This window comes from Physeter macrocephalus, chromosome 8 (assembly GCF_002837175.3).
Source record: "Physeter macrocephalus isolate SW-GA chromosome 8, ASM283717v5, whole genome shotgun sequence".
NCBI classification, from domain to species: domain Eukaryota; kingdom Metazoa; phylum Chordata; class Mammalia; order Artiodactyla; family Physeteridae; genus Physeter; species Physeter macrocephalus.
In genome coordinates, this window is record NC_041221.1 from 132,686,417 (window position 1) to 132,699,033 (window position 12,617).

Consider the following 12,617-nt stretch of genomic DNA (forward strand, 5'->3'; position numbering starts at 1 on the left):
TAGTCTTCTCTGCAAACAAGGGTCACATGGATTAGCTGAGTTACCATTACTATAGGATAGAAAGGTTTGGCTACATTTCCAAAAACCAAACTGTCCTGTGAGGTTATCCTAGAATTAGCTCCATTAGGGCTTGGTTGGTGTTAGCTCTCCAAGACATTGGTAATCAAGCCCAAGAGGAGCTGCCAGCTGCTCATCTCTGCTGCTTCATGGGATCTCGGAGCAGGAGGGGATCTTGGGCACTGGCTGAGAAGTGGTGGGGAGGAGCCCTAGCCTGAGACTGGAGCCATAGCAAGTCTTTTCCCAGCCTCAGCTGGGGTCCTTAGATGGGTTTCAGTGTCAACCATCACAAAAAGTTTGTAGAATTGTGTGCCTGTATGCATTTTGCCAGACAGGCGTCCTTAGTATTCTTCAGATTCTCAAAATCTGAGTGACCCCTAAATGGTTTAAAACTACTCGATTAGATAATCTACCAAATCTCCTTTTAGTCAAACATTCTCTAAGCTCCGGTGTCCTAATGAGCCAGGTGACTCCTGAAACTTTTAAACCACCATAAAGAATTCTCCCTAGAATTAGATTAACTTTGAAAATGGTCAAGGTTATCACAATTCTTTCTGTTCCCTCTCAGGTTCTTTGAAATCTGCTCCTCCAAGCTGGGCTTATTCGTCCATTGCTTTCCCGCTGTGTTTTCCAGAGCTGGCCTCCTGTCTACCTTGGGCAGAAGTGCTGAGCAGCTGCCCCCATCGCCTGACCCTCAGGCCCTTCCTTCACCAGGTGGTTCTGGTCCAGAAAAGGCTCCTGGAAGGGCTCAGGCCCAGAGAAGCTCTGAGAGCGACGGGGTGGATGCCAGGTGGGAGGAACCACCCCACAGGGAAGGTCTCCATGGAGCCCTATTAGAGGGAATTTTTTTTTTTTTTTTTTTAGCAGATGAGGCAGCAATTCCTCTTTGAGACCCACTGGGAAGACACTTGCCAGAGCAAGTAACTGACTGACCCTGGGGAAAGGTGGAGCTGGAGAGGAGCAAGCATCATTAAAACTGACCTGGGCCACAGCCAGGTGGGAGGCGCGCTGCGCTTGGGTCTCAGCCTGCTCAGGATCGCCCTGCCCTTTATCCCCCTTTCCCAAGTGGCGCAACCAATGACCAGAGCGTCGTCAGCACTGGGTCTAATTCGGTGAGGTTTTATTGTAGAAATGCGGCCCCTGGAGATGGGGGACACTATTTCCTGACCACAGGGTGCTGCAGGTGGGACCCTGCGCCTCTAGACTGGCTTCCCCTTTGCGCGTGCGGGCAGAGAAAACTGGGTCCTCAGATCCGAGCGGGACCCATTGAAACTCGCGTCCCCTCCTTACCCAGGGGACGAAGCTTCCGAGAGCCATCATTCCCAAGTCCGGCTGAGTTCACACTCAGATCCTAGTGGGACCCTCGGTGCCAAAGAGTGGGAGAGGTGGTAACGGCCGCAGGAAGATGGCTGCAGGGCCGGGGACTCCGGACAGGCAGCTCCCGGCTGGCTGCGCGCTCGGGTAGTTGCGCGCTCACAGCGCCTGCCCTTGGGTGTGCAAAGTAGGGAAGTCAGCGGGCGGCGAGGAAGGCTCCCTTGTCCGGGCGGCAGCGCCGTCTTGCAGGAAGGCACCCCCCCGCCCCTCCCACCCCCCCAGCTGGGCCCGCTGTCCAGGGAAGAGAGAGTCCTCCAGGGAAGCCGAACCTTAGTTCCCTGCGGCCACGAGGATCGGGACCTTCTACAGCCTCCTAACGCCTCCTACTCCCTTGATGCCCAGGGTGCTGCTCGAGGGCGGGAAGGGTGTTGGGGTCAGGGCGCAGTGTTCCCAGGGGCGTCAGGTGCACCCTGCCTGGCTCACACCGACTGCTGATGGCGAGACTGGCACCGGGCGCCTGCCGGCGTGGCTGTGGCTCCGCCGCTACACCGGCCGCATCTTCCAGGGCGCGCGGGCGTCCCGCAGCGAGCGGTCGTGGGGCAGCGCGGCGAAGGCCGAGTGGCGCAGCTGGCAGCCGATGAAGAGGACGACGAGCGCCACGGAGAGCAGCAGCAGGAAGAAGAGCAGCAGGTAGGTAGGCAGGTCAGGCTTGGCGGCCGCGCCGTCCCGCATCCCGCGCGCGGTAGCTAGCTCCAGCGGCAAAGCGCCCTCCGCCTTGACCGTGGTTGCCAGGGCCAGCGCGCCGCCTACCGCCGCTTCGGGGCCGCCCGTGGCGTTGAACACGTCGCCGTACATGGCCCGCGGGGCCGCCGACCCCGGCCCGGCCGCCTCACTTCGCTTTGCGCCGCCCGGCGCCGCCCCGCGCTTCCATGGCGTGCCCTGCCCTTCCCGCTACGGGTGACTGACCGCGAGCCAGGTGCCTGCGGGGTCGCCGGAACTGCGGAGCCCCCGGGCCGCCGCCGCTCCGTAGCCAGCCGCGCTCAGCTGCCCTCCCCGCGGGGTGGTGGACCCCACGGCTCGGAGCTGGACGGCTCGGCGCCCGCGACCCCCGGACTTTCCGGGTTTCTCGCTGTCGCTACCCGCGGTCCCGAATCAGCGACCCGGGTTTACGGCCGCCCTCTCAGCTCGGACCACAGCTCCGGTGAGCTCCGGGCTCCGGGGCGCCCCTGGGCTATCGCGGCGGCTAAAGCTGAGTGGTGAGTGTGGCCGCAGCTTGGGATCCCTGCCGGGCGCCACCAGAAGCCGAGTGCGCAGGCAGGGAGTCCTCCACGTCCTCCCGCGCTGCCGCCGCCGAGTCTCCGAGCAATTCTGCAGCCTCGAGTCCCTGTTGAGATGCCGGGTGTGCGGAGAACCTGTCCCCGCTGGCTTCGGCTGCTGCGCTCCTGTCTCGAGCTGGAGACTGAGCTCTGAGGCGCCCCGCGCGCTCAGGTCCAGGGCCGGGGTTGGTGGGGGGGGGCGAGCGGCGGGACTGGCGGCGGCTGTCCCCGGGGAGCAGCTGCGAACCAATGAGAACGAGAGAGGACAGGTATGCACCGCCCCCCCGGCCCCCCCCCCCCCCCCCGCCTGGCCTCACATCACTCTCGGACAGAGGGACACACAGAGAGGGAGGGAGGAAAAACACAGGGTCATGGAAAGACAGACGGACAAAGAGACGATTACAGACCTGTGAACAGAGACACAGAAAACAGAGACAATATGGACAGCCAACCGGTTCAGAGACCAGGCTCAGACAGGCATGGATACCTGTTTTTGTTCTCGTGGACATTCTCCCTCCAGGCACAGCCTGGTTGGCTCCGAGTCCCAAGACTGGGTAGTTTGGGGAGGGCAGGGAGGCCCTGGGCAAGGGCAGAGGGCTCCCAGACAAGCTGGGGCTGGTTCCGTGGGCCCAGGCTCCTCTCTAGCTCAGGGCACACGTGCTTCCCCACCATGAGCTCACTTTCTCAGCGCCCTTGGCCTGTTCTGCTCAGGCACAGAGGGCAAGAGGAAGATGCGATGCTGGCAATGGCCCACCTGCCCTTGGCAGCCCTGGCAAAGGCTTGGTGGCCGGGACAGGGGTGAACAGTCAGCAGGACCAAGGGGTGTCTCCTTTCCAGGAGTCCACACTCTTCACTTCCTTTGCGAAGTTTTCCAAGCCCCCCCCGCACCAGATTAGAATGGGAACCAGTGGCCTGGCCACCACAGCCCCTGCACTCTTCAAGAAGCACTGACTGCCCTGGACTGTCATGGTCTGGCACGAAGCTAAAGGAGGCAATTGCCCTCAAGGTTCTGCAAGTGTAGAGTCAGGAGAGAGTGTGCCTCCTTCCATTTTGCACCCTGGGCACCTCAGTCCTCACCCTAGTCCCAGCTCTGAGACCCCTACAGGGTCAGCCAAGGTCACAGCCTTGTCTTCCTCCCCTACACCTCCTTCCCCCATCAAGGGGTACAGAATGTGGGAGAGCTTGGCGAGCACCGGCCGCAGGAACCTGTGGGAAGATGAGTTCGTTATTTGCCTCTTCCCCACCGCACCTCGCACCTGCCCACAGGCTTAACAAGAGCAAGCAAGGTGTGCAAGGCCATCCTCGGCCAGAGTGCATTCCCACAAAGCCCAGCTCAGCCCAGGAGAAACACCTCTGCGAACTCTTTGTATAACACTGAATTGTGGGCCTGTCCTGACCCTACAGAGAGTTTGACTGCTTGCTAAGTGAGGTGCAGAAATGCTCCGGAGACCCTCCTCAGTGTTTTCCTGCAGTTCCATGGACAGGCCTGTGGGGAGCCTCCCTGAGCATGGGGGTGGGTGTGGGTATGAGGTGGAGAGCGGGACCTGGCAGGACTTAGCATGACCCCATCTGCCCACCTTGGTCCTGGGGCGCTGCCCAGTGTGCTCCAGGGGCATAGGGCCCTGAGGCCCTGTGCCCGGTTGCTGCTTAGGCCAACTCCTCATTTTCCAGATGGGAAAGCTGGCTCCGAGAGGGGCAAGGCTCATCCATGTTAGCACAGAACAGCCTCCACGTAACAGTGATGCAGCAGCTGTGGATGTGGGCTGCTCAGGCAAGGAGCAGAGTCCCTTTCTCTGAAGGCCTGAGCTATTTGGGATAGCGTTTTACTCAGCCAGCAGGATCCCAGGGACATTATGTGAAACCGGAAGAAGCTTCCTCAGGGACACTGTCAGCCAAGGGGAGAGGCAGCATGTAGATTGGATGGAGGGGATTTTATCCAGGTGAAGGCCCTGCTGTCAGTAACTCTCTGGGTCTTGGGTTTTTTGTTTGTTTGTTTTTTAAGGTACAGCAAAATTAAAATTTTCTTTTTCATTAAAGATTGTGCCCATCTGAAATATATACAATGAAGAAAAACATCAAAATGTTTTTGGTTTTTAGCTTAGTTTGTGGTTTGGCCTGGAACTTCCTCCATATGTTTGGGTGGGGAGTCATGGTGGCCCTGCCGACCCCCCGCTTCCTCTCTACCCTGCGCATGAGGTCAGGTAAGACACCAGGCAGTGGCAGGAAGGCTGGGTGCCTCAGCTGGGTGGTCCTAAGTGGAATCTGGGCCAGGCTTCAGCCTTTTGGGCTATAAAGTAAGGGTTTATGGTAAGTGATTTTGGGTTCCAAAATTGTGCTGTGATCATCCAGGAAGTGGGCAAAGAGTAGGGGGTGTCTGCAGAGGGCTTGGTGTGGATGGAGGGTCGCTGCAGCTCCATTGCTTCTGGTGGGGCAGGGAAATCTCTGCACCTGGGGTCCCGGGCAATGCGCATTCCTTCCTCAGAGCTGCTGCTTTTCATCATTATTTTGCATTTTGCAGGCCTTGCAGCCTGTGAATGGAGGAACTGGGACTTGAACCTGGGCATTGGGTTCCAGAGTCCGCACTGAACCACTACCGTGGGCCACCTCCAATTTAGAGCAGTTCTAGTAGCCACGGTTCACACCTCTTTCCATAGGCCAAGCACTTGCTGCTCACAGCAACCTGTGAGACAGACACGCTAGCACCTCCATTTTCCCAAGGAGGAAGCTGCAACCCCGAGAAGTGGTGTCACCTGCCAAGGTCACACGGCTGGGTCAGGGTGCCAGGGAGCCTCAGCCTTGGCAGTCTGTTCTCATCTACTCAGTCTTCAGCTGCTTTTTCTAGTGAGAAACTTAACAGAGAGTGTGGTCAAACTGCCTTTCCTTTTGGTAAAGTTGGAGGAGGTATCTTGCCCCTTTTAGGGGGGTCCTTTGGTCCCAAAGTGGGAGGGCACTGTTTCTTTTCCAAAAGATGTTCAGAGAGGATGGTCACGTTCCCTGAACATCGCCAGGCAGGAAATTAAACAAGGTTGGTGCTGAGTAAATGCAGAGATGAAGTTTACACAGCTTTTTACACAAGCCGGAGCGACCTTCCATTAGGAAGCTTTGTGTACCCACACATTTAAGTCTCGGGAAAGATTATAAAGGGGCTTGGAGGTTGGCTTTGACAGGCAGAGGTCACAGGGCTGGGATCCCTGCAGGACCTCTTCCCCATTACGTGGTCGCTGAGTGACACACGCTCCCTCCCTGCTGGCCTGTCTGCGGAGAGACCAAGAGAGGCGAGGCAAGGGTGCCTTTCCTGCTGCGATGGGGCCATTTGTTAGCTGTTAAATGGAAACTTGGGAGACTGCAAGCATTACAGCCCCAGGATTTCGTAAACTGCTGCACCGGCCCTTGGTGCCTGGTAAAGCTGTTTTTGTTTCTTCTGTTCACTAGGGGAATTATTATTAAAGCACCCAGCATTACCAAGAGGCTGGGGTGAAGATCAAGGGTGAAGTGTTGCTGTCTGAGGTTGGAGTTCATTGCTGCTGGTGTGGGTTTCCCTGTGTACTGTGAGTATTCGACCACTGTGGAGTGGTCTCCGCATCCTCTGTGAATGCTGGTGATGCCCTTGCTTGCAGACTTTTATTTTAAAACCATCACCCTTGGCAATGTTTTTTTTTTGTTTTGTTTGGGTTTCTGTGTGTTTTTTGTTTTGTGTTGTTTTGGTTTTTGTTTTTGTTTTTGTTTGGTACAGATGGCTTTGGCAACCATAGTGATTTGTGACTGAAGGTTGCATTTTAGAATGTCCATTTTAAGAACTGAATAGCAAGTAGGCCAAGCCCAGGCTCTGAAATGAAGTGATTTTCCAAATGGAAGCAGACAGCAGTGGGTTTGGAGAATGGTCATGCCAGGGCTTTCGAGGGGTTGCAGTCTGGTTTGTGAAGCAGGAAAACTGGAGAAAGGATGGGGTGTGAGGGAGAGACGGTTCTGGAAGGAAAGAGCTCACAAAAGGTCTCCAATACCAGAAAGGGCATCTCCACCTCTGTCCTCTGATCCCACGGGCCTGTGGGTCTCTTAAGGTCAGGGGGTGAGATGGAGAGTCAGTGACATGATTCATGGGCTGCCTGGGACCTGGATGTGCAGGCTGTGGGTGCTGGCTCTGACTCTGGTGATGGGGTGACTCTGGACATTTTTTGGACAAAGTCTCACTGGTTAGTGCCTCAACATCCTTCTCTTTGGTTTCAGTTTCGCCTGCCTTTCTGAGTCACTCTCGCTGTGTGGCCTCCAGCCAAGTGGGTTCCAATGACACAAGACTTGCAGGCTGCTGAGACATATTGCCACCCCCGGGCGCCATCACCTAGCCTCCTGTGGGAAGGACAGGGGTTTGCATGAAGGTGAACCTGCACTCCTGCTGCTGCCTGGGTCAGACCGGGTGTTGGGTGGAGTCACGAGTAGGGTCATTGCACACTAAGGAACAGGCCACTGCTCTGGCCAAGAGTGGGAGGTAGGCTGAAGCTGGGATGGAGCCAGCATATGCCAAAAGGAACAGGACTGTTGTTTGAGATTAGTAGCCAGGCTCAGGGGTACCTGGCCTTCTGGCTGGGGCCCTCTGGTCCCTGTATCAAGGCAGGGGGTACTTGGCCTGTGATGTTACACTTGGAGGGACACTGAGAGCCAGAGGGGATGCCTGGGGCCCAGAAGTGGTGACCGGCAGCAAGGCAGGGTGGGGGTATGTTCAGTCAATTAAGAGGCCCCCCAACGCACCCCATCTGTGGCATGTTGGAGAACTACTTCATGCAAAGGTCTGGGACTTGGTGGTGAGGCCAGGGTAAAGGAACTCACTCAGGAAGAGCTGGCTCTTTTTGGATTGAATTGCCTACGGTTTGGTATGCATACATCAAGTGGGATGCGAGATTATTTTAGATGGCACGTGGGTACGGCATTAAACATCATCGAATCACACAATGCGAAAGTTAATGTCTTATAATCAGCTTTAATTATTCTGATGATGGCAAGAGGAAAATTCCAGTTTGGTCCTGTGTCAGTTTGGATCCTCTGAGAAGCACATGCAAGAGATTTACTGGTAGAAATGCCTGTCGAGGATAAAAGGTGTGGGAGCTGGAGTACGCTGGGAGAGCCTCCAGGTAACAGTGCAGGTCTGACACCTCTAAGAGGAGAGGGGTAGGAAGGACTTGGTAGGAAGCACCACAAACTAAAAATGTCTCGTGCAGGCCAGTGGGTGGCCTGTCAGAAGAGCCCTGTCAGGCAGGATGTATGCAGCTGTGCGGAGTTGGGCTCAGAGGGTGGTCAAGAGTAGCATCATCTGTCCCCTGCTGGGGCTGGTGACTTTTCACACGGGGCTCTTGAGGCCTGAAGGAAGGGACAGCTGCCAGGGGTTGAAATCCTAGCCAGACTCACCTCTCCTCAGAAGCACCCCCTCCTCACCCCCAGCCCCTGGTAACCTTTCCTCTCTGCCCTCGCCACCCCCACAGTCTCCAGCTATTTACTGATGGCTTTGACTGGGTGCCTCAGATTCAGAGTCTTCCAAGGGTGAGAGTTGCACCCTTGGGTTCTGAGTCTGGGCTAAGGTCAGAGCCCTGGGTCTCAGCCAGACCCCCTCAAAGCCAGTGCTTTGTTTTTGTGGTCAGTGGTATAAAGTTCAAGTGTGTCCTCTCATTGCCGTTGGCATTGCCGCGGGGGCTGCTACGGCCCAGGTGCTGAGCCCCCTGCCCTGCCCTGTGCTCTGTGGTCCATCCTTCGGGGCAGATGCAGGTTTTGTGGAGCCTGCAGCTCCTGCATCTCAGGGGCCCTCTCTGAGAACAACAACACAAAATTAGGTTTTAAAGTAAATAATTATTTAGAATGAGAAAGAATCAAAATAAATGACAAATTTTAAAAAGCTGACCAAGATCCAAAGTACAGGAAAACAGTCCAGACTGGCTTCTGGGGCCATACGATACAAACCAGTTCCCTTCCATCATCACATTCCTTGGTACCCAGTGTTTGGTGACAACTCCATATCTGGTCCCCCCTCTGAGCCTGCACCTTCGTGTCCTGACACCTGTGAGCTGAAGTGGTGGGAGTTCTCCTGGGATCCCCAGTGGAGGGCTGGCGGTACCTTACCTCTAAAGTAACTGGAAACCACTTAGTTACATGCACTAACACTTGGAGGAAATATATCTCCAACTTGGCCTCCTCTCAGCTGGATTGCCTGAGTTTCCACGGTCCCTTCAGCGCCACCCAAGCTGAGGAAAAGTGTGATGGGGGAATTTGTAGTGGAAAACAATAGTCTTAGCTGTTGCTTTTGCAAATTTTATAAACACATGACAGGTCAACGTGAGCTGGGGGAGCCTGAAGCTTAAGCTTCATTGCCTCACCATAAACCCAGCTGGATCCATCCTGAACATGTTCCTCTGCCAGAGGGAACCGGTTATCCTTAGGTCACTGCCCGAGTCAGTGCCCTACAGTGGCTCCCACTGACCTTTCTAAAATGAAACTCATTCCCCTTGATTTTTATTCTGGTTGTAAAATTAGTATTTGGTCATTACTGAGAAAATATAAACAAGGGTAAAGGAGACAATGGACGTCATCCTGGAGCAATCCCAGCAGGCAAGCAGTAACAATTTAGTTTCAGTCTTCTTCCATCCTCTGCTAGGGGTTTGACAGGACATTGAGGCAGACAGGTTGGAATGTCCAGACGTCAGCACGTGGGCTCGCATTGTGCTCCCCCTTTCAGTCTGGCTGGTTATTCTAGAACATTCCTGATTGCCAGCCTCCATTATTGTTCCCACCCAAAGCCCTTTAAGGCTCAAATGAGGGCCTGACCAGAAGATGTGACACAGCTGTGGGTCTTGATAAGCGAGATACCTGTTTTGGCTTCAGCCTGTTTGAGATGGTAGGCAAAGGTCTTTCCTTGTCTACTGACCCAGATCTGTGAGCTGAGGGTTCCCAAGGACAGACAAGCTGAGGGCTGGTCCTGCTTCCAACTGTCTGGGATGCCTGATATGGGGGGGATGGGGAACAGTAGGGGCAGGGGACCTACCACAAAGGAAAGACTGGGCTCAGCCTTCTTAGGGTTCAGGTATGGCTGAACCTCTACCTGGGAGGCATAAGGGATGGCTCAGGTGACCTGTAACCTACCCCCATGGCCGGAGGGCAGCACCAGCTAGAAAGACTTGGTCTGAGTCAGCAGGAAACTCTAGGATTGGGGACCTACATGGAGGCGTGTCACCAGCTCTTGTCGTCAATACATCCTTCTCCTGGCCACCCCCAGCAGGTGCCCCTGGGCAGCCTGTGGGGAGGCTGGGCCAGGATGGGGAGCTACAGCTCTGCCTCCAGATTCGCTCCAGAGCTGGGGTCCTGGGTGGGCAGTTAGAGGCCTGACTCCTCTCTCAGGGGTTGAGTCCAGGCTCTGCATGGACAGGTGGCATGCCTCCCTACTTGCCTCCCATCCCAAGGACCAGGCCAAGCCTGCAAACCTGGTCCTCTAGAGAAGACTCTTCCTTTGTGATGGGCCCCCTGGCAGCTGGTCTGGGCTTCCTGCAGACCCTGTCTTCATGGGCACAAGTCCCAAAGTCACTTCCCAAGTTAACAGGAGGTGGGAAAGGAGAGACATTCTCGGACAACACCCTTCCTACCCCACCCCCCTGCCCACGTATACTTACCATGTAGGGGAGGATTTCCATCCTTGACTAGAAAGAGGAGGAAAATCCAAGTTTACACAGTTTTGGAGCATATTCTTTCAGGAATAATTAGAAAATTATTCCTAAAAGATTATTCCTAATTTCCATAAAGGAAAATTATGTTTTCTTTTTCTTCCAAAGTTTAAACAAAACAAAACATAAAACAAAAAACAAAACAAAAACAAAAAACAAAACAAAAGAATAAAAACAAAGAACAAAACAAAAAACAACTTGGTTTCTCTCTCTTAAAACTCCTACACATCCCAATTATCTTAATTTTGGATAAGTCCCTCCCTGCAGCCAATCAGCCCTGCTCCACACCTCCTCGGGCAGGATCTAGGTGTCATGGAGGACAGCTCTCATTTCTTCCCTGTTCTTCCTGTGCCTCTGCCTCTGGGTGGTGTCATCTTCTCCCATGGGGAGTGACAGGGTCCGGATCCTGGTCAGAGGCTACGAGTAGAAGGGACCATGGATGTGGGGACAGGCCAGAGAAAGGCCCCCTGACTGAAGAAGCAGTACATTGGTGCTAAAGAGTGTGCTGATTCACATGAAGAAACCTGAAAGAATGTCCTTTTTGCTCTGTCAGTTCTTCACAGGGAGGGAGGGACAAATATGCCCATGGCCTGATTCATGAGGAAATGTGATTATTTTAAAAAAAAGTTTTAAGTGAGAGAACTGAAGCTGTCCTTTAAGTGGCATTTTAAAACCTAAATTAGAAACTACATTAGCATTGCCATTTGATGCTGAGGCACAAGAAATTTGACCTGTTCCTCCCCTGGGGCTCAGGCTCCCAAGTCAGAAGTTAGGGGGTCTCCATCTGAGTAGGTTTCTTCTGGAGAGTCATGCGTGGTCCCTGCACCTCAGTACTGCTGGGGAAGGGGCTTTTCCCACCACTCCCTAAGGAGGCTGCCTGCAGGCTCTCTCTGCTGGATGGGAGAAGTGGGCTGGATGGCTGGGAATCATCTGGCCCTTCTTTGAGAAAGCCTTTAAAATGACACTCCCCCAGATACAGTGTTGAGTGGATTTTCTCAACATCTCAACTGCAACCAAAGAGGGAAAACAGGAAGATGCATGGGGGTGTTAAGGGCATTTGAGAAATGACAGTCCCCCATCCAGCCCGGTGGGGTCCTGAGTTCACCGGCCCGGACAAGTAAGGGAGTGTCCTGCACTGCCCCACAAGGGTTGCTGAGCTGTGGGGTAGCATTCTCCAGGGACTGGGTCTGTTTCCCCTTATGGTAACCGTTCTCCCCAAACAACTTCACAACCACCTGGGAGCTTTTAAAATGCAGGTTCTGTCTCAACCCCGAAGATTTGAATCTAGCATTTGGAGTTGGGAGTGCGCGTGCGTGTTTTTGTGTGTGTGTGTGTGTGTGTGTGTGTGTGTGTGTGTGTGTGTGAGATATGTCCTCAAGCACTGACCAAGGCGTCCTCCTGTGTGCCCTGACACCTGTGATCCTTGCTTGCAGGCAGACAGCAGTCAGACTGGCCAACATTAACTGCCTCAGGGAAGGGATGACAGATTTAACAAAGGAGTCAAATTACTGGTTTTTGAGTACCAATAGTCTAGGCCTTGGTGTAAAGTTTGGAACAAGACATGATGAGTAAGGGCAGGGCTGTGGCTGGCACATATGGCACCTGTGGGTGAATTGTGAGAAGGTGCCTTTCTGCTTGCCAGGGCAAGGGCAGATTTTAGCCTTTGGAACAGAGAACAGAAACGCAGAGGGTTTGGGGGAACAGGGTGCAGAGGGAGATAATAAACAGCTTTCTTGGGTAGAGCCCTAGGGAGGCAGAAGCCCCCAGAGTGTGGATGGCTCCCCCAGCCCCACCGGGTGCGAGGCGGTAGAATAACTCTTGCAAGCTCACCTTAGCATATGTGGAAGTGCCGGTGGGGAGGCGGGCACAGCTAGCTTCCTCTGGCTCTACAGTGGTTGGGAGACGGAGGAGGGCTTCTGTGCCAGTGCTCCAAGGAGGCCATGAGAGTGGCAGGCCGTGCCTGAGGACGTCTTTTGGAGGGGAATGAGGGTCTGTGTAGCAGGGACTTGCAGGGCTGACCTTTCAGAAGCAGAGAGAACAGCGGTGGTGGACGCCAGTGCAGGGAGGACCACCCACCTTCATTCCGCAGAATTTAGCTCAGGGCCAGGAGAGTAGGTGTGGGGACTTGGAACTGAGATTTCTACCACTTCAGGGGCAGGATCCTTGCAGAAATCGACTCATGGAAAAGTAACGGGACATTTCTTACCCACTTGAGGTTGTGGATTAAGACTGATAT

The 12,617-nt window shown here is 54.5% G+C and overlaps 1 protein-coding gene across 1 annotated transcript; it reads right to left on the reverse strand.

Annotated features, from left to right (window-relative positions):
- Positions 1 to 1,672: 1,672 nt before the first annotated feature.
- On the reverse strand, positions 1,673 to 2,815 carry SMIM32 (small integral membrane protein 32). The gene has a single exon (XM_028492597.2). It carries the CDS (start codon positions 2,224 to 2,226, stop codon positions 1,915 to 1,917), a length of 312 nt encoding a protein of 103 aa, XP_028348398.1. The 5' UTR covers positions 2,227 to 2,815; the 3' UTR covers positions 1,673 to 1,914.
- Between the last annotated feature and the right edge of the window lie 9,802 nt (positions 2,816 to 12,617).